Source organism: Heloderma suspectum, chromosome 2, assembly GCF_057233095.1.
Source record: "Heloderma suspectum isolate Gila_16-S chromosome 2, 16-S_ref, whole genome shotgun sequence".
In the NCBI taxonomy this organism is placed as follows: Eukaryota; Metazoa; Chordata; class Lepidosauria; order Squamata; family Helodermatidae; genus Heloderma; species Heloderma suspectum.
Genome location: NC_139459.1, coordinates 292,830,329 through 292,852,416, shown reverse-complemented (window position 1 = coordinate 292,852,416; position 22,088 = coordinate 292,830,329). Strand labels below are relative to the sequence as shown.

Sequence of the window (22,088 nt, the reverse complement as noted above, 5' to 3'; positions counted from 1 at the left end):
TTCATCTGTCTTCACTGCAGAAGATATAGGAAAGATACCTGAACTGTACCTGAACTGATGTTTTCAGGGAATCTGAGGAACTGAGGCAAATAGAGGTGACAAATATGAAGTTCTCAACCTTATTGAAAAATTGAAACCAAATAAATCACTGGGCCCAGATGGTATCCATCCCAGAGTTCTCAAAGAACTCAAATACAAAACTGCTGATCTTCTAACCAAAATATGCAACATGTCGCTAAGATCAGCTTCTGTACCAGAGGACTGGAAGATGGCCAATGTAACACCAATTTTCAAAAAGGGATCCGGGGGGATCTGGGAAATTACAGGCCAGTTAGCTTAACATCTGTTCCAGGTAAACTGGATGAAGGCATTATTAAAGATAAAATTAGTAAGCATATAGAAGGACAGGCCCTGCTGAAAAAGAATCAACATGGCTTCTGCAAAGGTAAGTCCTGTCTCACTAACAGGAGTTCTCTGAGAATGTCAGTAATCATGTAGACAGGGGTGATCCGGTAGACATTATTTACTTGGACTTCCAAAAGGCTTTTGACAAAGTCCCTCACCAAAGACTCCTGAGCAAACTTAGCAGTCATGGAATAAGAGGACCGGTCCTCTTATGGATCAGTAACTGGTTAAAGAACAGAAAGCAGAGGGTAGGAATAAATGGTAAATTCTCCCAATGGAGGGAAGTAAATAGAGGGGTTTTACAGGGATCTGTATTAGGACCAAAGCTTTTTAACCTGTTCATAAATGATCTGGAATTAGGAGTGAACAGTGAAGTGGCCAAGTTTGCGGATGACACCAAATTATTTAGAGTGTAGAAAACAAAAAGCAATTGTGAAGAGCTCCAAAAGGATCTCTCCGAACCGGGAGAATGGGCATCAAAATGGCAAATGTGGTTCAATGTAAGCAAATGTAAAGTGATGCACTTTGGGGCAAAAAATCCCAACCAAGTATAGCCTGATGGGATCTGAGCTAGCGGTGACCGACCAGGAAAGAGATTTGGGGTTGTGGTGGACAGCTCAGTGAAGATGTCAACCCAGTGTGCAGCTGCTGTAAAAAAGGCAAACTCCATTTTAGGCATAATTAGAAAAGGAATTGAGAATAAAACTGCCAATATCATACTTCCCCTATAACAAGTCTATGGTGCAACCACTTTTGGAATACTGTGTACAATTCACCTAAAAAAGGATATTGTAGAGCTGGAAAAAGTGCAGAAAAGGGCAACTAAAATGATCAAGGGGCTGGAACATCTCCCCTATGAGAGAAGGTTACAACAGCTGGGCTTGTTGAGCTTGGAAAAAAGGAGGGTAAGGGGGGACATGATAGAGGTCTTCAAAATTATGCATGGTGTGGAGAATGTGGATAGGGAGACATTTTTCTCCCTCTCTCAAAATACTAGAGCCCGGGGTCATCCTGTGAAGCTGACTGGAGGGAGATTCAGGACAGATAAAAAGAAGTACTTCTTTATGCAGCACATAGTTAAGCTATGGAATTTGCTACCACAGGATGTAGTGATGGTCACCAATTTGGATGGCTTTAAAAGGGGGCTGTACAAATTCCTGGAGGAAAAGGCTATCAATGGCTACTAGTCTAGATGGCTGTGTGCTACCTCCGGTACCATAGGCAGTGAGCCTACATACACCAGTTGCTGGGGAACATGGGTGGGAGGATGCTGTTGCGCTCATGCCCTGCTTGTGGGTTCTTGGTCGACAGCTGGTTGGCCACTGTGTGAACAGAATGCTGGACTAGATGGGCCCTTGGTCTGATCCAGCACGGCTCTTCTTATGTTCTTCTTAAAACATCTGGAGGGCAACAGGTGGGGGAAGACTGTTTTAGAGGCTTGTAAAATTAAGCATGGAATGGTCAAAGTAGAGAGAAATCTCCCCACTCCGCCCACCAGTCTTGTAATACAAGAAGTTAGGATCAATGAAATTTATGGGCAGTAGATTTGGGGCAGTAGATTCGGGACAGTTCCCCACCCACCCCACCCCACAAAAAAAACCCCAACAACCCTACTTCTTCACACAACACATCACTAATGTATGGAATTTCCTGCTGGAAGATGTAGTGAATGCCACTAGCTTAGCTTTAAATGGAGATTAGACTTCTCCTCCATAAGCGGGTATTAGCCATGATAGCCAAGCCAAACGTCTGTGTTCAGAGGCTGTAGAGCTCCAAATACCCGTTGCTGGGAGCCAATGGGCTGGAAGAGACTATTTCCTGCATATCCCAACTGGATGGAGGCACCTGGCTGGACAATGTGTGAAGCAGGATGTTGAATTAGATGGACCTTTGCCCTGACCCAGCAAAGCTCTTCATAGGAACATGATTAAGAATAAGAAAACAATAAGGTATTAAGCAGAGAACACTGTGGATCACTCAGAACTAAAGCAATCCCGGAAATTCCGGAATCAAGTGCTCCTTCTCATTTCCGGGATTGCTTTAGGAAGCAGTAGCTTCCTGTTGCTCTAATAGTTGGTCTCGTGAGCACAACAGAATGAACAGAGTTTTGGATACTGCCCATAAAGACTAACAAATGTATTATGGCATAAGCTTTTACGGACTACAGTCCACTTCATCAGATGTATAAAGTGTTATCCTGAGTAACAGATATATATAACATTTTGGGGGTGTGGCTGTAAACAGTGAGGTGAGAGTGAAATGAAATGCAGCAAAGTATAGACAGTGACAATTACGTTATTAAAGCCTGCAGCCTTGTGAACACAAGGAAGTAACTTAACAACCATGTAGTCCTAGCATATGGGGAAGTGAGAAATTCCTTTTTGAAAATGATGCAGCCAAATCTCAAGGAATAAAAAGGAGTTTATTTGGGAAAAGAAAAAGGAAGCAAGAAGGAAGACAATAATCACACACACACAAATAAAAAAAACCCAACCTACTGTTTTGTGAACGGCCACAATTAACCTTGTAATTGTCACTGTCTATGCTTTCTTAATGTCATTTGACCTTATTCTTTACAATCCCCTCCCAAACCACCTGTAACTGAGGATAACACTTCATCTATTTGATGAAGCGAACTGTAGTTCATGAAAGCTCATGCCATAAAATGTTTGTTCATCTTTAAGGTGCTAGAAGACCCTTTGTTGTTCTTGTTGCACAGAAATCTTAGGTAATGGTCTTTATTTCTAGGTAGTTATGAGCAGATACTCTGGAAATCTATACAGAAATCTAAAATTACTGGTATGAAGTCTGAGGCAGACTAGAAATTCAGCCTGCCTCTACTTGCTGTTTACCCTCTATGATCCCTAGCAGGATCAAAGCTCTCCGACACCTTCCTGCTCCTGCCTCATTTGTGAGAAAATATGGTGGGCAAAGGAGAAACAGGATCATGCCAAAGCCTCCAACTTTGGCACACTTTAACAGTTGAAAAATAGGTGGTACTTCCTCAACCTCATGGTATTTCTTAACCCTTTGTCCACCAGCTTATGTGATATCCCAGCTTCTTCTTTATTTGACTTCACTGAGTAAAAGTTCAGTTATTAGGAATGTCAACAGACCAATCTATGCTTAAGAATTGCAAATGTACCCAATTATCTCTGAAGTAAATAGGGAAAGGAACAAGCAGTTAAAATCAAATGAATGCAATTCACAGAGCACCAGTGACGTAATTATCTTATTCTAATCCAACCATTTGATAACAGTAACTTCACAGCTAAACCTGGTACCAACCTGGAACAGCTATAAGCTTTGCCTATCTTTAGAAAGTGTAAGAATGTTCCAGAAACTACCTGTTTACACAGATACCATAACATTGGCAACTATGGTGTTTGGTTTGTCCAAAATATCAGATAGGACACTTTAATTAAAGAGAATACAAAAATGTCAAATAAATTATTAAGTTAAGTGTTCAGCAGAACACAGTATACTTGCCAAAGCTTTAGGTCTTCTGTCATGATCAATCATGTCCAATAAGGGATAGGTTTCTCGCAGTCTGTCAATTGTAATAGGCCGACAAAACCCAAGACTAGTGATGTATTTGTTATGGATAACAATGCACCTGAATTTTATTGAAATGTAGATTTGTCTTGCCGAAATAAAGAAATCTATTTGATTTGACAGTGACAGTCTTATGTTAATTATATAAAAAGTGTTTTGCCACTCCCTGATGGAACCAGTAGAGAGATTGAACAGCTCCTTTTTTTGCTTCAGTGTGATCTTACATTTGGGGTTTTTCCAAATGTAAATTTTTCTTCAGAAGCACAATGGTTTCCAAGAACAAGTTTATTATTAACTCTTTTACATACTTACATTCCAATCTGAAACATTTAATGAGAAGCAAGAACTACTAGTTTCAAACTTATTTCTAGGAACACTGCAGGCTAATAGAACTCATCTTGCTCTATTCACCCACTGGGCCAAAGACAATTGCTCAAAGAGAGGAGAAAAGTTCATGCACATCCCTTCAGCCCCCAAAACCACTGTAGTGTCTGGATAGCTGCCACTGCAGCCTCTCTGTTCAAGCCAGATACACCTTGCTCAAAGAAACGGGCAGCTGAGACAGTGACCATCTCCAGGAACTGGGAAGGTAAAGAGGAAATGTCTCCTTCTCTTTGCCCTGCCCCTCTTTTCCCCTTCTGTGATATTTGTTGCATGATCCCACTAGAGATGTACTCATTTCATCAGAATTCATGGAAGACATTCTCTATAATCTCTAAGAAATGTATTTATTAACCAACAGAAGGTGGGGGAACCCACACTGGGCTTCAGCCCTGACCAAAAGCTCTTCTGCCTAGTCTACAATATGCCATCCTTTGAAAGGATACTGCTTAGCAATATCAAGTAGTGGTCCTTGTCCAGACACAAGAACACATTTGTCATGGTAACGTCTGAACATTCGCAAAGGACTGTGGGACATCATGACTTGGTCTTGGGAAATCTATGAAAGAAGGAACAGAAAATCAGTTTTCATTCATATGTTTTCTTCTAACCAGTCTACTTTCCTCATGGGGATAATGCTGCAAAGTGAATTCTGTTCAGTTTTCCATTTTCAAAGCAGACAACCAGTGCATAAAATGGAGCTTGCCTCAGTCTCCTCTCCCTGCCTTCATCCTTGTAGCAGAACAAAGGAGGTCCACAGGCATACAGAAATTTTGAGCCTGAGGGCAAACACCTTCTAAAATTTCTAAACACAGCCAAACACATATTAAACACTTTATAAATAGTAAATGATATGATGATGAGAAGCAAAGCAATAATGAGAATGTAGCTTAGTCTTCTTTGGGCTAATGTCAGATGTATAGAACTACACATAATTCATCCTGCAAAAACTGAAGCTGATTAACCCTATCCAAGACTCTCAAAAACGACTTGGAAATGTATTGCATCTTTGTTAAAAGAGAACTAAGATTTCTAACTGAAATGTAAGAGGCTGTCTTTATGATGCAAGACAAAAGCTTGAAATAGATTAACTATATAAACACAAGCCTAATCCTTCATTATAGTCAATCCTTGAAGAAAAAACAACTGCCACCACCCACATTCAGAAGACACTAATACTACTCACTGGCACTTCAAGAATATGAGATAGTTGATCTGCTTTCTTCTGATGAAGGCAGTTTCCTGCATTAGTGACAAATACTACAGGCACCAAAAACTCTCCCTGAGAATTAAGTAGTTTTTGAAAGGCTTTTCTTGCAGCAGGAATTGGTGTCTTGCCTCGTACTAATACTCCATCAACGTCGAACAGAAAGCCAAAGGTAGGTTGTACATTGAGCTGAAATAAAGGGGCGGGAGAGAACTCTGGTTCATCATTTCAATTCATGTAAAATGCACATTTATAATGTCATTTATTTGGTACCCTGATGTCCAGATTTACTTCCAAAGAGCTCACAGTGATAAACATGGTTCTCTCCCCGCACTCCCATTTTATCCTCCCAATAACTCTGGGAGATAGGCTGAAGGACTGTGAGGCTGTCAGCACGTAACGGCAGCTGTCAGGGGCAAGCAGGAGAGAAGGGACATGCTGCCTGCAGTCCCCCCACCACTTCTGCTTTTACTCAGGAACCTATGACTGGCTCCTTTGGAGAATAAGTGTGACATACGAACCTGGACTACTGGGTTGTTTAGTGGCTAAACAACCCAGCGGTTAACCCAATAACAAATGATGGATTAACTGCTGGGTTGTTTAGCCCCTAAACAATCCAGCAGACCAGGTTCACGCATCATGCTCAGCAGCTTACAAAGGAACCAATTCTGGGTTGAACCACCATGACCAAGCTATCCCAGTACAGGAACGGCTGTAGCTGCTATACCAGCCTGAGCTGGTAAAAGGCACTACTAGCCACCACCAGAGAATTCTGTCCCCCAAGAGCAATATTGTTGGGGCTTTAATGCCAGAGGCTGAGACTCTGGGTTGCTTTCAAATACTGTACGAGCTATGAATATTTTCAGTTTAATTATGTAACCTTTGCTTCATCTCAGCATGCACTCAAATAATGCCTTATTCCTTCTAAAGCCATTTTGCACTGTTCAAATGGCCACTGTTGGCAAGAAATTAAAAGAACAAGTATTCAGGTCCATCAGATTAACTTCTACTAATGGAATAAAGAAGCACTCATAGCTAAGACTCAACAAAACCCACCTACACAGGTTTAAACATGCACAAACACTGATTTGCTTTAATTTTTAAACACTGCAATAATCTGTTTTGGCGATTCACATTCGTGAGCCAAACCACCCTATGCTCTGTCTACCACAACCCAATCAAAATGATTTGTGGACTCCCCCAAATTTAAACAGCAGCTTCAGAGGAGGTTATATGACTGCTCTTTGGAAATGGACAGTACACATCCTGCTGCGTGCCCAATCACACAGGCATAAATTATTAAGTCAAAAGTATTTTCCTCCTTTGGAGTTTCCTTGCAAATACGTAATTGCTTTGTCCTAGGATAGTGATAATCTTTCCTTCCTTAAGAATGAAAAAAGAACTATTGCAGCTCATCTTTAAAATCAGTCTCTCAATTTCCAGTGATCACAGGGTGAATGCTGTTGCTTATGTGGCCAAAGATTTGCAGAAATACATATACATACATACATTCTTTTGAGAAGAAAAAGGGCCCCCAAAGCCCACAGAACAGGAGAATTCAGACTGTGCATGGCTGCAGGCCAGAAGAGGAGAGGAGAGAAGGAGCAAGTGGAGGCCATAAAGTGCTGCCCAGCCAGCCTGCTCCACCCACTTCTCCTCTCCTCTTCCATCAGTGCACCAGTACTCCCTTCAAAGCTCTTCTTTCTAGGGCAGAAGGCAGCCCAACACTGAGCAGCCTCTCTTGCCTGAGGTGGGACCCCATTAGAAGCAGAGATTGGGTTGGCTGTCAGCTGCCCAGTCAGAGCCTCCAAAAGTCTCCCCTCAGGTGGAAGCTGGCCCAGCATTAGGCATCCTTCCACCTGAAGGGTGATGCCAGAGAGCCTTTGAAAGTGTGGGTCAGGTCAGCTGGCCTGATTCACACCTTCAAAGCTCCCTCTTCTCAGGCCAGGAGGTTTTCCCATGCTGAACAACCTCCCTGCCTCAGAAGGGGGAACTTTGAAGGCTCCCCTCCCATATATAGAAGCAACATTTTGTGGTTGGCCCCCACTTGTAATCGCTGCTGAGGAGGTAGCAAACTCACACTTGCTTCACATTTATTCCCCTTTGCTACCTAAATCTAACTTTAAGTTTTCCAGATCTAGTTATGAGTGATGAAAATTTAAAATTCATTACATACTGCAGTTCAAGTAGGCGAAGAAATGATTAAAGCTCTTAAGTTTACTTCAGCACTTTAAAACACCAGCAGCAAACAAAGGTATGATCCCACTTGCTGTTTCTTGTTCTCTGGGTCCAAGAGCCGCAATGACCTTTAAAACCTGAGCTTAGACCCACTAATAGGTGCAATTCTATAACATGTTGATTCAGGCTGGATCTACACTTACCGCCTTTTTTCATCTCCAATGAGGTTTCGCCGCCCGCCTTTCACACTACGTAGTAGCCGCCTCGAATTGGAACCGGAATTTCCCACTTCCGTGCTCCTGCTTTCAATATCCTAATATCCTGATATTTCCCCTTAATGTGCTCTGATTTTCCGCCTTCAGTACCGTATCTGGTCGTAGTCCCCTCCCCCGCCTGTCCATATACAGCGGTGTTTGTATTTCCCTCCTGTGCAATCACAGCTCTCAAAAGCCCCATGTCTTCTTCCGGCTACCGATCGCATAGCTTCCTCAGCAGCCCCAGTTCCTCAGCAACAAGCAAAGGGCTGGATGTGCGTGTGCTTGTCTGATCTTGGAAGCTAAGCAGGGTCAGTCCCGGTCAGTGCTTGGATGAGAGACCACCTGAGAATCAGGCTTCCTGCACTGAGCAGAGGGTTGTTGTATCCCTTCAAATGAGATTAAGTTTTACCCCCTCCTATCCCCCTCTCTGGATGTGTTTTTTTTAAATTAAGGCATTATCCTCGCAGAATCGGGGCTTCTCCGCAATGTTTTTTTATTCTAATTGAGGCATAATCTTCAAAGCTTTGAAGTTGTGAAGCTTCACAGCTTCGAAGCTTCGAAGATCATGCCTCAATTAGGAAAAAAAACAGTGTGGAAAAGCCCCAATTCTGTGAGCATAATGCCTTAATTTTTAAAAAACCATCCAGAGCGGGAGATAGGAGGGGGTAAAACTTAGTCTCATTTGAAGGGATACAACAAGCCCCTGCTCAATATAGAAAGCCTGATTCCCAGGTGGACGCCCATCCAACTACTGACCGGGGCCAACCCCGCTTAGCATCCAAGGTCAGACAAGCGCACGCAGGAAAACAGCAGTGCTCGAGTGTGAACCGAGCTTGCACATTCGATGAAGCACTGCAACGGGGAAAATGGGTGAATGTGAATAATCATGTTTTAATGCGAGGGTGTTTAACCCGACGGGACACCGAATTCATTGCGATGGCGGGCGCAATGTAGATCGGCCCTCAGTAGTGAGTTCAATGGGTTTAGTGAGTTTGCTTTGGATTGCAGATTTAAAAGTTCCCACCACCTTCCTCAAAAGATCTGGATTCTGGAATACTTATCCTTTTCTGTGACCCAAACACTGTTTTTATCTGATGTTGAAACATATTTTAATGAGATTCTGGGCTGCATTAATTTCCTTTGGGAATACACACAGCTAGCAACAGAATCTGCAGATCTTGTGGATTTAGGTTCTCTTTACTCAGAATGGTATGATCAAAACTGAAAGAAAATTAAGTTTAACCTTTCTAGCAGCAGAAGTTGATTCTCTTCTACCACAAAGAGTGTAAGGAAAGAGAATTACCACAGTTCAACAAAAATAGACAAGTGCAAACAATATTAAGGAATGTACGTATTAATACTTGATTTAAAACAACTGATCAAAGCAGTTCATAATTACCACCTGCATATTTTAAAGGCTATATTTTCCTTGGCAAAAAGGTATGGATATGTTTAAAACATGCCAACAGATATTACCTCATAGATTTGCACAGCCAGCTACCGCTACAATATCTCAGTAGAGTAAGTCTGGTAACACAGGAATTGTAATACCTCATTAACTGCTCAGAGTTTATCCAAATATTTCCAGAACTTCATTTGTGGGGAGGTGGTGGACATTTTCTCACCTGTCTCACATAACAAAACCTTGTCATGAAAGATGCAAGTGTGCAAAATTATAAGCACTATATGGTAGCCCGCTGCTCACAGTGACACAGGAAGCAATACTTGAGTCCATAGGTAGTATCCAATTCTGCCTCAGCACTAGTGCTGACACTAGTGTGAACTAACTGCAGCAAACTGCCACTTTTCATATTGCCCTAGCAAGCGCTAGTTAGGTTATGCAAATGTCGGTTTATGCTAGTGCAACATCATTAGTGCTCGTGCTGGGTCACATTGGATACTACCCTATGTTATGCCTGCACCACCAATTTTCAGGTCCAAGCTGTACATATGGTTGTGCTAGATTATACATAGGAGACAAAGTTTCAGTTCACAAGGGTGGGCCAATCTGAGCACTTGCTCAATTTAAATACATTTTGCAGTTATATAAGTTTTTAAATTGTTACCCAACCAGAACATCAAGGAATAGGTGTGCTAAATAATCAAAAAATAAAACCAATATTTACATAGGTGTAGGCACTGAATATTTGTAAGTTGCTTGAAAGTTTGTATTGGTTTAAATACAAAGAAAGTAGAATCCCAAAAGCTATATGTAAATACTGACTTTTCTTGTTAGAGGAGATGCCACATCAGTGCTTATACTTTGTGATTCATAATACAGGCTTCTATGAAATAAAGAAGATTCCCCTCATACCTGACAGCATTCCATATAAAATGTCTGAAAACATGATCAGCCTGCAGACTTTATATTTCTTACATTTCTTTAAAAAAAATACATTTGTAGTCAGAATCCACAGCACTAAGGATTCTATATACTTACTAGTCAGACTGTTTTTTATTATTAAAATGGAGAAATTGGTAAGATAACAGAGCAGGTATCAGCACTAGCAATAAAAACCTTGGGGCTCCTCCCCTCATATTGTTCCTACATAGAGTTAATATAAAGGGGGGGGGGAAGTGCGCTGACAATTGCCAAATGCACCATGTGTTCCTTTTGCTACTTATATTTGTTGAGAGATTGTTTCATCTGTACATCTGTTTCAAGAACAGCATATTTGAAACAACAACAAAGTTACCAAAAGACAACATACGAAGTCCCTCTACATTATCATGAATTAAAAAGAGGTAGGAGTCATTCAGGCAAAAAAAAACATCAAGAAACAGGGCCAGTTCACTATTGAATTCCTCCATGCAGTCACACAAGTAGGTACATGAACAGATGGAGAAAGATTAGTTTGAATTAGCCTGCGCATGTGGTTAGCTGGCAGCTATTTTTATGTTCTCAGGTGCACTTTCCCAGTTCCTGGGATCATGGAGACAGCTGCCAGCACACGAAGTTTAGTTCACACTAATCTTTTTCTACAATTGTATACCCTGCATACCCAAGCTAGGTAGAGGAATTCATGGTGTGAACCATCCCACTGAACTTGTAGAACATAGTGGCTATTTTGAGGTCACTGAAGAGTTTTTCTGACTTTCTTTCTTTCTTTCTTTCTTTCTTTCTTTCCTTCTTTCTTTATCAGACTCAAGAAGTAGTTATTCTAAAAAAGAGAAGCTTGCCACAAATTTATTTGCTCATACAATATCTCCATTTCTTATAGTCATATGGCCTAGCCCTGGGCAGTTTCAGTGAATAATTTGCCCACAAAGAGTGCCAGTCCTAGTATTTACAGCTCTAAACACCACCATTCCAGAGCTTGTGAACATCCCAGCAATTTGAGCTGTCAAGGCCCTGCCTCCTTTCTTTCCCCAGCTGCTGGTGGTGCTTCTCCTGCTGCTACTCTCATGTGCTCACCAACTTTGGACCAGACTTTCCCATCCAGCTTCTCTCCAATTCCCTGCTGCAGTTCCCCCCTCTTCACCACCATCCTCACCTAGCTTCTCCTTCTCTTAACCATTTGACGCTCTGCCTCAGGCAGCAAAATCTCTTGGGCTGGCCCTGGTTGGTCAGTGCTGGTGTGTGCGTATGCGTGTGCCCCCTCCATGTGTGAGGCCGAGAGCACTTGCCCCATTGCCCTCCCCACAAAGACCTCTGGGGAGCCTAGCAGGGCCACAGGTGGCCTCCAGGCTTGAGGTTCTGCATCCTTGACTTAGAGGAAAATGAGGCCAAAGCATCCCTAGTTCAAACAGATCTCCTGAGCCAACATCACAATAGAGCAGGGGCTGAGGATTGACATGACTTTATGTCTCCCAGGCCAGAAGGACTTCTCTTCAACAGCAAAGAGGAACAAATAGCTGTGCTTAGTTAACTCAGCAGTGATGGAAAAGGCAGCACATGCTTAAAGGCCAGGTGCATAATTGTTTTTTATTTACGTCTTTATTGTTAAAGACCATCTTCAGTATCTTTTTTTTTTTTTTAAGATAACCCTGCTTAAAATGGTATCTGTATGCAATACAAACTTATGTATCACAAACTCATGATATCTTAAAGCCAGTGTGGTGTAGTGGTTAGAGTGTTCGACTAGGGCTGGGGTGACCTGTGTTCTAGTCCCCACTCAGCCATGAAGTTCACCGGGTGACTTTGGGCCAGTCATGGGCTCTCAGCCTAACCTACCTCACAATATTGCAAGGATAAAGTGGAATGGAGGATCATCTATGCTGCCTTGAATTCCTTCAAGGAAAAGGCAGGATATAAATGTAACAATTAAAATAAATAATAAAATAAATCTGAGTTCATGATCCTCTAGCAAACATATGGGAATAAAGCCTGCTCTCCTACATAAAAACCACAGCAAAAATGTGGGTCTCCCAAGGTCAAGGATTATAAATACAGCATATAGGTCAAGCATGCTATTGTTTATGCAAATGATGGATATTTAGGGTCTAGCAAGCAAATAGCATGGGCATTAAGAGAACCATCCTACGTTCCTTGGGTGATCATCCCAGGGACCATAGGCTTCATAGAATTATAGAATAGTAGGGTTGGAAGAGGCCTACAAGACCATCGAGTCCAATCCACTGCTCCATGCAGGAATCCAAGTCAGAGCATCCCGGAAAGATGGCTGTCCAGCCTCGTCTTGAATGCCTCCAGTGTGGGAGAGCCCACCACCTCCCTAGGTAATTGGTTCCATTGCCGTATTGCTCTAACAGTCACAAAGGTTTTCCTGATAATCAGCTGGAATCTGGCTTCCTGTAACTTGAGCCCATTATTCCGTGTCCTGCATTCTGGGATGATCAAGAAGAGATCCTAGCCTTCCTCTCTATGACAACCTTTCAAGGACTTGAAGGGCACTATCCTATCTCCCCTCAGTCTTCTCTTCTCAAGGCTAAACATACCCAGTTCTTTCAGTCTCTCTTCATAGGGCTTTGTTTCCAATCCCCTGATCATCTTTGTTGCCCCCCTCTGAACCTTCTGCAGCTTGTCCGCATCCTTCTTAAAGTGCGGTGTCCAGAACTGGACACAAGGCCTAACCAGTGCTGAGTAGAGGGGAGGTAGTACTTCCTGGGATTTGGAAGCTATGCTTCTATTAATGCAGCCCAAAAGAGCATTTGCCTTTTTTGCAGTCACATCACATTGTCGGCTCATATTCAGCTTGTGATCTACAACAATTCCAAGATCCTTCTCACTTGTAGTGTTGTTGAGCCATATATCCCCCATCTTGTAACTGTGCATTTGGTCTCTTTTTCCTAGGTGCAGAACTTGGCATTTATCCCTATTAAATTTCATTCTGTGGTTTTCTACCTAGTGCTCCAGTCTATCAAGATCATTTTGACTTTTGTTTCTGCCTTCCAAAGTATTAGCTATCCCACCCAATTTTGTGTCATCTGCAAATTTGATCAGCATTCCCTGCACCTCCTCCTCCAAGTCATTAATAAAAATGTTGAAGAGCACTGGGCCCAGGACTGAGCCCTGTGGTACCCCACTCATTACCTCTCCCCAGTTTGAGAAAATCCCATTGATAAGCACTCTTTGAGTCCAGTTCTGTAGCCAACTGTGGATCCACCTGAGAGTTGTTTCATCTAACCCACTTTGAGCTGGTTTGCTCATCAGGATATCATGGGGCACTTTGTCAAAAGCTTTGCTGAAGTTGAGGTATATTATGTCCACAGCATTCCCACAGTCCACAAGGGAGGTGACTTGATCAAAAAATGAGACCAGATTCGTCTGGCAGGATTTGTTCTTGACAAATCCATGTTGGCTTCAAGTAATCACTGCATTGTTTTCAAGGTGCTTACAGATGGATTGCTTTATAATTTGCTCCAGAATTTTCCCAGGGATTGATGTCAGACTGACTGGTCTGTAGTTCCCAGGTTCCTCCTTTTAACCCTTTTTGAAGATAGAGACAACATTAGCCCTCCTCCAGTCATCTGGCACTTCACCCGTCCTCCATAATTGCTCAAAAAGAATAGGCAGTGGTTCTGAGAGTTGTTCTGCCAGTTCCTTTATTACTCTAGGGTGCAGTTCATCTGGCCCTGAAAATCTGAACTCATTCAAAGTAATTAGGTGTTCCTTGACCATATGCCTATTGATCTCAAGCTGCAATCCCGCCCCTTCAGCCTGTACTTCACCTTTGCCAGGGGGGGTCATAGACTCTCTTTTGGGAGAAGACTGAACCAAAGTAGGAATTGAGCACTTCTGTCTTTTCTTTGGCATCTGTTATCATTTTGCCATCCTTATTTAATACGTGAACCACCATTTCTTTCCTCTGCCTTTTACTATGCACGTAGCCGAAGAAAGCTTTTGTGTTGCTTTTAGCATCCCTCGCTAACCTCAGCTTGTTCTCAGCTTTAGCCTTCCTGATGCCATCCCCAAAATTCTGTGCTACCTGCCTGTACTCTTCCTTTGTTGCTTGGTCTTCCTTCCACTTCCTATATGTGTACTTTTTTGTTTACAGGTCATCTCTAAGCTTTTTGTGAAGCCACACTGGCTTCTTCTGTTGTCTTCCACCTTTTTTTCTTGTTGGAGTTGTTTGTAATTTTTTGTAGTTGTGCGGATTCTCCCTTCTCAGGTCACAAACAGAGCTCCAACGTTGGAAGGGGGAGTCAGAGAGCTGATCCTCCTCCCCTGCCTCTTCACAGACAGCATAGAAAGAACCACACCGGCTGCCTTCCAAGGTCAGAAAAGTGAACACAGAGGTGGAAAGGGAGCATTCTGGTTGGCGAGGAGGAGAGGAGACCAGAGAAGCCAGAATATGAGCTACCTTAGCCTCCTCCAGCCTCCTTCCTTCCCCCTCCAAAAGGCCCTCACTAGACAGGCTAAAAAGCCCACCTAGTGAAATCTGCAGGGCAGGAGGATGGGGAGGCAAAGATCACCTCCATTGCTCCTCCCACCCTGCATAGGATGATCGGATGACTCAGGGGCTTCCAGTCACCAAGGGTGCAATCAACAGAATTGCACCCTTAATTTTCCTTGTCATGGAGGACAAGGAAAGGGCCCTTGGTGAAGGGCTGCAGCTCAGTGGTAGAACACACGCTCTGCGACTCCAGGTAGAGCTGGATAAGATTCCTGTCTGAGAGCCTCTGTCAGTCAGTGGATGAACTAGATAGACTTATGGTCTGACTTGGTGAAAGACCATTTCATATGAGAAACACAGTTCTGCCCAGAAACCATCAATTCTTGCCTCTGGAAATTTATGGGTACATGGAGCCTAAAACCATGCATGTTTACTCAGAAGTAAGTACTACTGTGTGGGGTTACTACCAAGCAAGTGTTTATCAGATTATAGCAGCCTTATTCTTCATGTAAGTGGTCTTCCTTAGTGTCCTAAGAGTACAGACAGCAACAAAACAGAAATCCTTAATTTCATAATTGCTCTCCAAAGCAATAGTGCAAACGGCACATGGGCTGCATGTTACCAAACGATCTGGATTACACTCTTGGGCAGTAGAAAGCGTCTATGTAACTGCAAAGAGTTACATATTAGTATGCATACTCCTTCAGGAAATGTATAAACTAAAAGGCTTGGAATTAGAACTGGCCCTTTCCTGCGGTGATCTAAATGAAACATCCCTCTGAAAAATTTGAGAAATATTAAAAAGAGACAGTGAGAGTAAGAACAGGTTCAGGCTGCATCCTGGCTCACATTCCTTCATATCATCAGGCCAAGGCTTTCTCTTTCCACAACAGTCCCAGCCTGGAATTGGAGGACAGTAACAAAAAGGAGGCCACAACAACAAAAGGGAAGGGGGATGCAGGCTAACATCACAGGGAGTGACAGTGGGGGCTGAGCAAGCAACTGTGGATGTCTTCTCCTGAGCAGGAGAGTGAGCAGTGGGGGAAAGGAGCAGCCACTGCCTCCTTTCACTGTCTTCCTCTGGGCAACACAGTGGGACCCAGTCCCAATGGCTACCTGCCCAAAAGTGTCTGGTGATGGCAGCAGCTGCTCTTTGCAACTGCCTACACTGCTTAGGGTTGTATTCAATATATTGTTATTCAGTGTTAGTCTAAATTAAGTCCCATTCATTTCAACGGGCCCACGCGAAGTAGGAATAACATTGGATACAACCGTTAGTCACCAGCTCACGTGGTGGCAAGAGGACCTGCAAGGAGGCAACCACTGCCTCCGCTTGCTCACCAGCTTTCTCTGGGAGCGCACTTTTTTGTATCTGCCCCCACCACAGCTTTCAGCTCCCCACCCCACCCGTACAGCAGTGCGCACGCACACATACCCCAATTCATAAGCACCAGGTCCCTGGAACATTTTTTACCCAAAAATAATCCCTGAAACGATGGAAGCAAAAGATGGAGAACAGGAAAAGGAAACATGAGAGTGAACGAATGAATAAACAGACAGACACAAGAGAGGAAGGAAGGAAAAAGAACAACTCGGCATGGAAAATGGGGGTGGGGGGGAGAGAAAGCACAGAAGAAAAAATGGAGGTGCTTTGAAAAGCGTGGATGAGCAATGTTCCCCTTCCTCCCCAAAGTTATTATTTATTCCTAAAGTTTATATCCCGCCCTTCAGTGGCCAATCGGCATTCCCAGGGAGCGTACAAAAGAGTAAAAATAAAAAATACAACACAGATAGAACAGCACAGGATAAAACTTAATACCATTCGCGTAGGATTATGACGAGTGAAAGGAAAACAGTACTATTGTTCCATTTACCCCGCTCATCTATTTTTGCCTGTTTCTCAAAGAACGCACACACCCGCACTCCCTGTGCCAAGCGCACAAGAACTTAGTTTCCAAGATGGGTCCAGCTGCACATCGCCTCTGCTCGCTCTTCCCCTCGGCGGCACGGTCGGGAGAAGGGGGCGCTCTCTGGGCCACGAGCGGGAGATGGATGGGGCGAGGAAAGCGCACCAGCCCCGTGGGGTGGCAAGAGACCCCAGCGCCACTTACCTGAGTAGCCGCGTCGCTCCTTCCGGGTGTGGCAGCAGCCGAGGCGCCGCTGCGGAGCCCCCCCAGCCCCGGAGGTCCCGCGGCCGGAGCTCTCTGGAGAGGCCGGCAGAGAAGCGGCAGCACCCCCCGCATGGCGGCTCCTTCCGAGGGCGGGCGCGCCTGGGGACCAAAGCGGCGGCGGCCCCTCTGTCCGGTCCTGGCCCAGCCAGCCGTCTCCAGCTAGGCGCCGCCGTCGCGGCAGCCGGCACCGGCTTCTCCTAATTCCTGGCGAGCGCCTCCCCCTGCCGACGCTGCCCCGGGGGTGGAGCCTGCGAGGCATCCACTTGCCCCACGTACCTTCCTCGCCTTTGCCGCCCTGTGGGACCTGCGGGGCAAGCCGCCAGGGCGCCTCTTCGCGCCGCCCGCCCGCCTCGCTCTCCTTCCCGGGCTTTACCCGAAACATTTCAACGCGCGCCTTTTCCCCTTCCCCACTTCAGCACGTTACGCGCTGGCCATAGTTTGTGTGGAGTTCCTTTCGCTCTCTCCTGGATACCAAAAATAAAAGTTAGGAATCCTGGATACAAAAAAAAAAGGGACGTGGGGGCATAAAGAACCACTACCACCTTTATTTGAAGCAAAGAAAACAGCCGCGTTGGTCCATAAGCAGAACTCCACAGTTGGGCAGAGATCCTTTATGAGGGCCAATCCAAATATCACAAAATAGTGAGCAAGTATTCCGGTTCTCGAGAAACTCAGTAGCTTGCTGCTCAGTATTATGTGACATTTGGGCGGGTCCTAATAAAGGTCCCAACTGTGGGGTCTACATTAGATTCATTTGAAGGTATAACTTTGTAGCAAACGGAAGGGACCGGCCACTCAAAAGGGCATATTTAGAATCACCTAAGCCACTTTCAGTAAGATCCTATGCATGTTTACCAAAACATAAGCCTCAGTACAGATTAGCCCAGGCCAGGGCTTAAGGACTGGGCTCCTAATGCCTACTCAACAGTAAATCCCATTGATTTCAATGGGGCTTACTCCTCAATAAGTGGGCATAGGACTAACCTTAGTAACACATTAGTGGACATTGACTGTGAATGTGAAAACATAGCTAGTGTAAGTCAGCATTCTGTTATTGTTGTCTCTCCCTTTCTTTAAGGAACTCGGGACAGGTATAGTTAGATCCACCTCCTATTTTATCTTTACAATAGATCTAAGGAACCATTGGACATAGAATGGAGAAGAGACACAGCAGGTGTTGCTCAGGCCACTGAGTGAACACGGAAGTGTGATATGTACACTATGCCATACATTATATATATAACTGTGCCATTTAACGGTCGTTGTATTAGATACACTTTCACAGAAATCAGAAACAGCTCAGAGTACTGGACTAGATGTACAGTATTAAGCACCTATAAGGGAACTATACTAAGTATTGCCTTAAACAAGCTTGATGATCAATTTCTTGGCCACAAATCTATAGAAGATTGAATAGACATGAATTAGACAAGTGTTCTCAGAATTGCGGTTTTCTTTTGGCTTTTAGTTAGAACCAGAGTTGCTGGTAGTTACCATACCACTAGCATTCAAGGAGAATTGGCCCCAAATTGTACTTGCTTGGCTCATTTTTATATACTGCTTGACTATATAGTGCTTTGCATATTCTCCCTCTAATCTGATCTACACACCTGGTTCTTATTGCTTTTGATTGATATACCACCATTCTACAAGGTACTCAACATGGCTTACAGTGATAAAGTTAAAACAGCAACATAGTACAAATAGTAAAAGTAAAAAAAACATGTCACACACACACTGCAACAACAGCAGAGACACACATATACAAATCACAACAGCTGTGATTAATTTAGGCCAGATAACATGGATCTAAACTCCTCACTGAAAGAGGATCCTCTTCACTGCATACCTAAAAGCAAGCAGCAATGGGATCCAGTGGCTGACCAAATGTAATTTCTTGGGAGGCCGTTCCAGATCTTGGGTGCCACAACTGAGGAACCGCCTCTTCCATAAGCTCAGGTGCCATACATCCAACAGCAGGCAGACCTGAAGGAGAGCCTCCAACACAGAGCAGAGTTCTGGGACAGGTTTGTGGGAAGGGAAGCAATGCTTGAGATATTCTGGTCCTAGGCCATTTAAGGCTTTTAGAAGGTCAAAACAACACCTTGAATTTAGCCTGGAAGCAAATTAGTAACGGATCACTATGATGTGATCTGATCAACTGGCTCCAGTCAGAATCCTGGCAGCCATATTCTGAACCAACTGAAATTTCTGAACTGTCTTCAAGGTTAGCCCGACGCTATTTTGTTACAGTAATCTAGCCTGTTGTGGAGTGGGGACAAAAGCATGAGTGACCAAGAGTCAGATCTGGCTTCTCTAGGATAGGATGCAGTTGGCATTTGAGTGCACCACCACCTCCTGGACTTCCACAAGCAGATGGATTCAGGAACACTCCCAAACTGCAAAACCTAAAGCTTCAAAGGAGTATAACCCCATTCAAAACAGGCTGAACAAATACTGCAAGAACACAAGAGCTTCCAACCAAGCATACCTCCACCTGATCTGGATTAAAGCTTCAGATAGTTTGCCTTCATAGCAGTTTTGGACTAAATGAGAAGTCAATCTTTATTTTTTAAACATTTTTACATGTAAACCATTTGACCAGACTACTGTCTATATTGGAATGCCAATAATTGCCTCTTCGAATTGGCATAGTTGTGACTGTGATCTTTAAAGCAGTCAATAACCCAATTAAAGTGATTTTTCATGGAAGCAAATGTTGATGTTAGGGAAAGGTTTTTTTACATCCTGAACTGATAGGTTTCATTTGTGTGCATTTTTAGTTCTCCCACAAAGGTTGAGAATTTATTTTTGCCATTTAAAAAATGTGCTCCTCTGGCAGCTTACTAGGTAACAATTAGGGTAATTTTGCTTTTGCATTAATTTTCACTGCTGATATCCCACCCAAAATGGATATAGCTTTTGCCAAGGTTGTATTAGAGTGATATTTTATATAGCAATTCTTAATTATTTTTGTATATATCGTGTTTAAGTTACTTGCAAGTCAAATTACTAAATATCTTATTGGTTTAACGTTCCAGCTAAAATAAAAGGGTTCTATCTAATGTTGCATGAGCAACATTCTGCTCATGTAATGGGACTCTCCCTTCCCCCTGTGCCCTCCTTCATCTGTCCGAAGCAGATTTGGTGCTGGTGGGCAACACAGTTGGATACAACCCATATTGTTCTTTTCATTAGAGTTTCTCCCTGCTTATTCAAAGTATATACATTTTACATTTTTTAACTTGTATCCAGCAGGTTGTCTATGTTATGACTTTATCCAATTGCTTCAAAGATTCCATTGGCTTCTAAGTTGTCAGCACTATACAGTTTCTGTAAAGAGTGGTTTTAGTGACATTTTAAAAAAATCTTCCTTTTATGTTTTTGTTCTCTTACAACTGCTAGTTGCTGAGCACTAGCGGCCATACACGCTTACATAAGCTTGTTTGTGTTTGTTTAAGCTACATTAGAAAAGTAGGTCACAGTATATAAATTACATGTCTCACCTATGAACTGGACTAATACAAATACAGGGACTAGATTGCGGTATCCCTCTGTCACCAAAATGGCCCATAACATGTGTGCTAGTTTTGCCTGCAACATGAACTCTTTTAAATGGTTTCTCTACACTTTAGTTTCAGCTAACCATCTTATTGCTTCCAGTTATGAAATCCTAATGATTCTCAGTTCCTTGAGAGACCACCTTCTTCTCATGTGATAAAAGCAGAGTGACACAGCTGAGGGGCTTGAGTCTTGTGACTTGCCCATACAAGAAAAATACATATTTTCAAGCCACAGTGAACACCATGAACAAATGTGCCTAAATAAAAAATAATTTTACTGGAAAAGTTTGATATTGCAAAGGCAAAACAGTTATTTACAATATTATTTGCTGAAATATCCAGCACTTCAGAAATCCAACCAAGTGAGCATCCACACCAAATGCATACTACTTAAAACTGCATTAGCTGTGCAGGGAATTTCAGTTCTCTTGCAAAGTCAAAACAAAAAAAAGCAAAATAAAGCCCAAGTACTGGAAACTGCCTTCCAATTCCATACCAAATTTACAGGCAATAGGCTGAACTAAATAAGACTTCTGTTAAATGCCAATATATTTCACTGGGGCCAAAGAAGTGCATTAGAATGCCACTTTCTCATTTAACAGCAGTTACTACAGCAGAAATTGCTACATAACATAGACATTAGGTAAAGGAGAAATAGCTAGAGAAGGACGGCTTAATGGCAAGCTAGGTAGTCATTTAGAGTTTGACTGCAGAAGCTGAAAATAAAAGAACTTTTATGGAGTAGGACAGAGTGAAATGCTTGGAAATATGCTTAAGAAAAATCACTCTTCATTTTAAGCATTTGCAGAGAGTACATAATTTCTGCTGAACCAAAGTGCTTTAAGCAGCTGCTCCCAGAGTATCTGCTGATTTAGGATGGATGATAAGAACAGAAGTGTCACAAGAAATACTACAGTCCTAGAAGCCTTTTAGCTTCTTCACTTTGAGCCATAAGAGCTTCACTGGCATACTTCTGAAGAAGTTCCATCTTCTTTCTTCGGACAAGGGCTTCCTCAATCTGTAGATTAAGAACATTCAGCTTTGAAATAAAGCACTGAAACTCCACAAATGACTTAGTAAAATTACTTAGTAAAAACAGCTTAAGAAATGTGGTGGCATCATAAAAGGAACTATCTAGAAGAAGCTCGGAAAGATGTCAAAGTCTACTGCTGTGGCCACACAATCTGCTGTCTGACTTAGTGTGCAGTGATTTTTAAAATACAAATGTTCAGGAATCAATACCCAAATGCTGTGAATTGTTCAATTGTAGATCCTTGAAAAGATGCTTAGGAATAGCCCTTAGATCAGACTGTGAACCAACGTGCATGTTTTGCAGTGATGTATGTGTGTGGTACGGAGTTACAGCCAATCCTGGTTCTCTTATATACATCTATAAGATACATATGTTCAGATACAATGAGCTGGTTGACATGTAATGCTAAACTATGGTTGAGTGTTGCAACGAAGAGCTGCCATGAGTCCTTGGCTTGCACACTCCCCCCACCTCTCCAGCAGCACAGAGAAATTTGGAAGCTTTCACTTCTATTTTTTATTAACCACTGTTTATGTCACTTAGA

General features: G+C 43.0%; 2 protein-coding genes across 2 annotated transcripts in view; both read right to left on the bottom strand.

Moving 5' to 3' along the window:
- LOC146354831 (haloacid dehalogenase-like hydrolase domain-containing 5) overlaps positions 1-17,147 on the bottom strand; it is a 28,611-nt gene extending 11,464 nt beyond the window's left edge. The window contains exons 1-4 of the mRNA XM_084839920.1: positions 16,889-17,147; positions 5,528-5,737; positions 4,788-4,900; positions 3,895-3,988 (exon numbers count right to left, since the gene is read on the bottom strand). Of these exons, the coding sequence (XP_084696046.1) occupies positions 3,895-3,988; positions 4,788-4,900; positions 5,528-5,737; positions 16,889-17,020 (549 nt within the window). The 5' untranslated portion in view covers positions 17,021-17,147. The remainder of the gene's footprint in view (positions 1-3,894; positions 3,989-4,787; positions 4,901-5,527; positions 5,738-16,888) is intronic.
- Positions 17,148-19,474: 2,327 nt separating this feature from the next.
- ISY1 (ISY1 spliceosome associated protein) overlaps positions 19,475-22,088 on the bottom strand; it is a 30,613-nt gene continuing 27,999 nt past the window's right edge. The window contains exon 12 of the mRNA XM_084829822.1: positions 19,475-21,529. Within this exon, the coding sequence (XP_084685948.1) occupies positions 21,422-21,529 (108 nt within the window). The 3' untranslated portion in view covers positions 19,475-21,421. The remainder of the gene's footprint in view (positions 21,530-22,088) is intronic.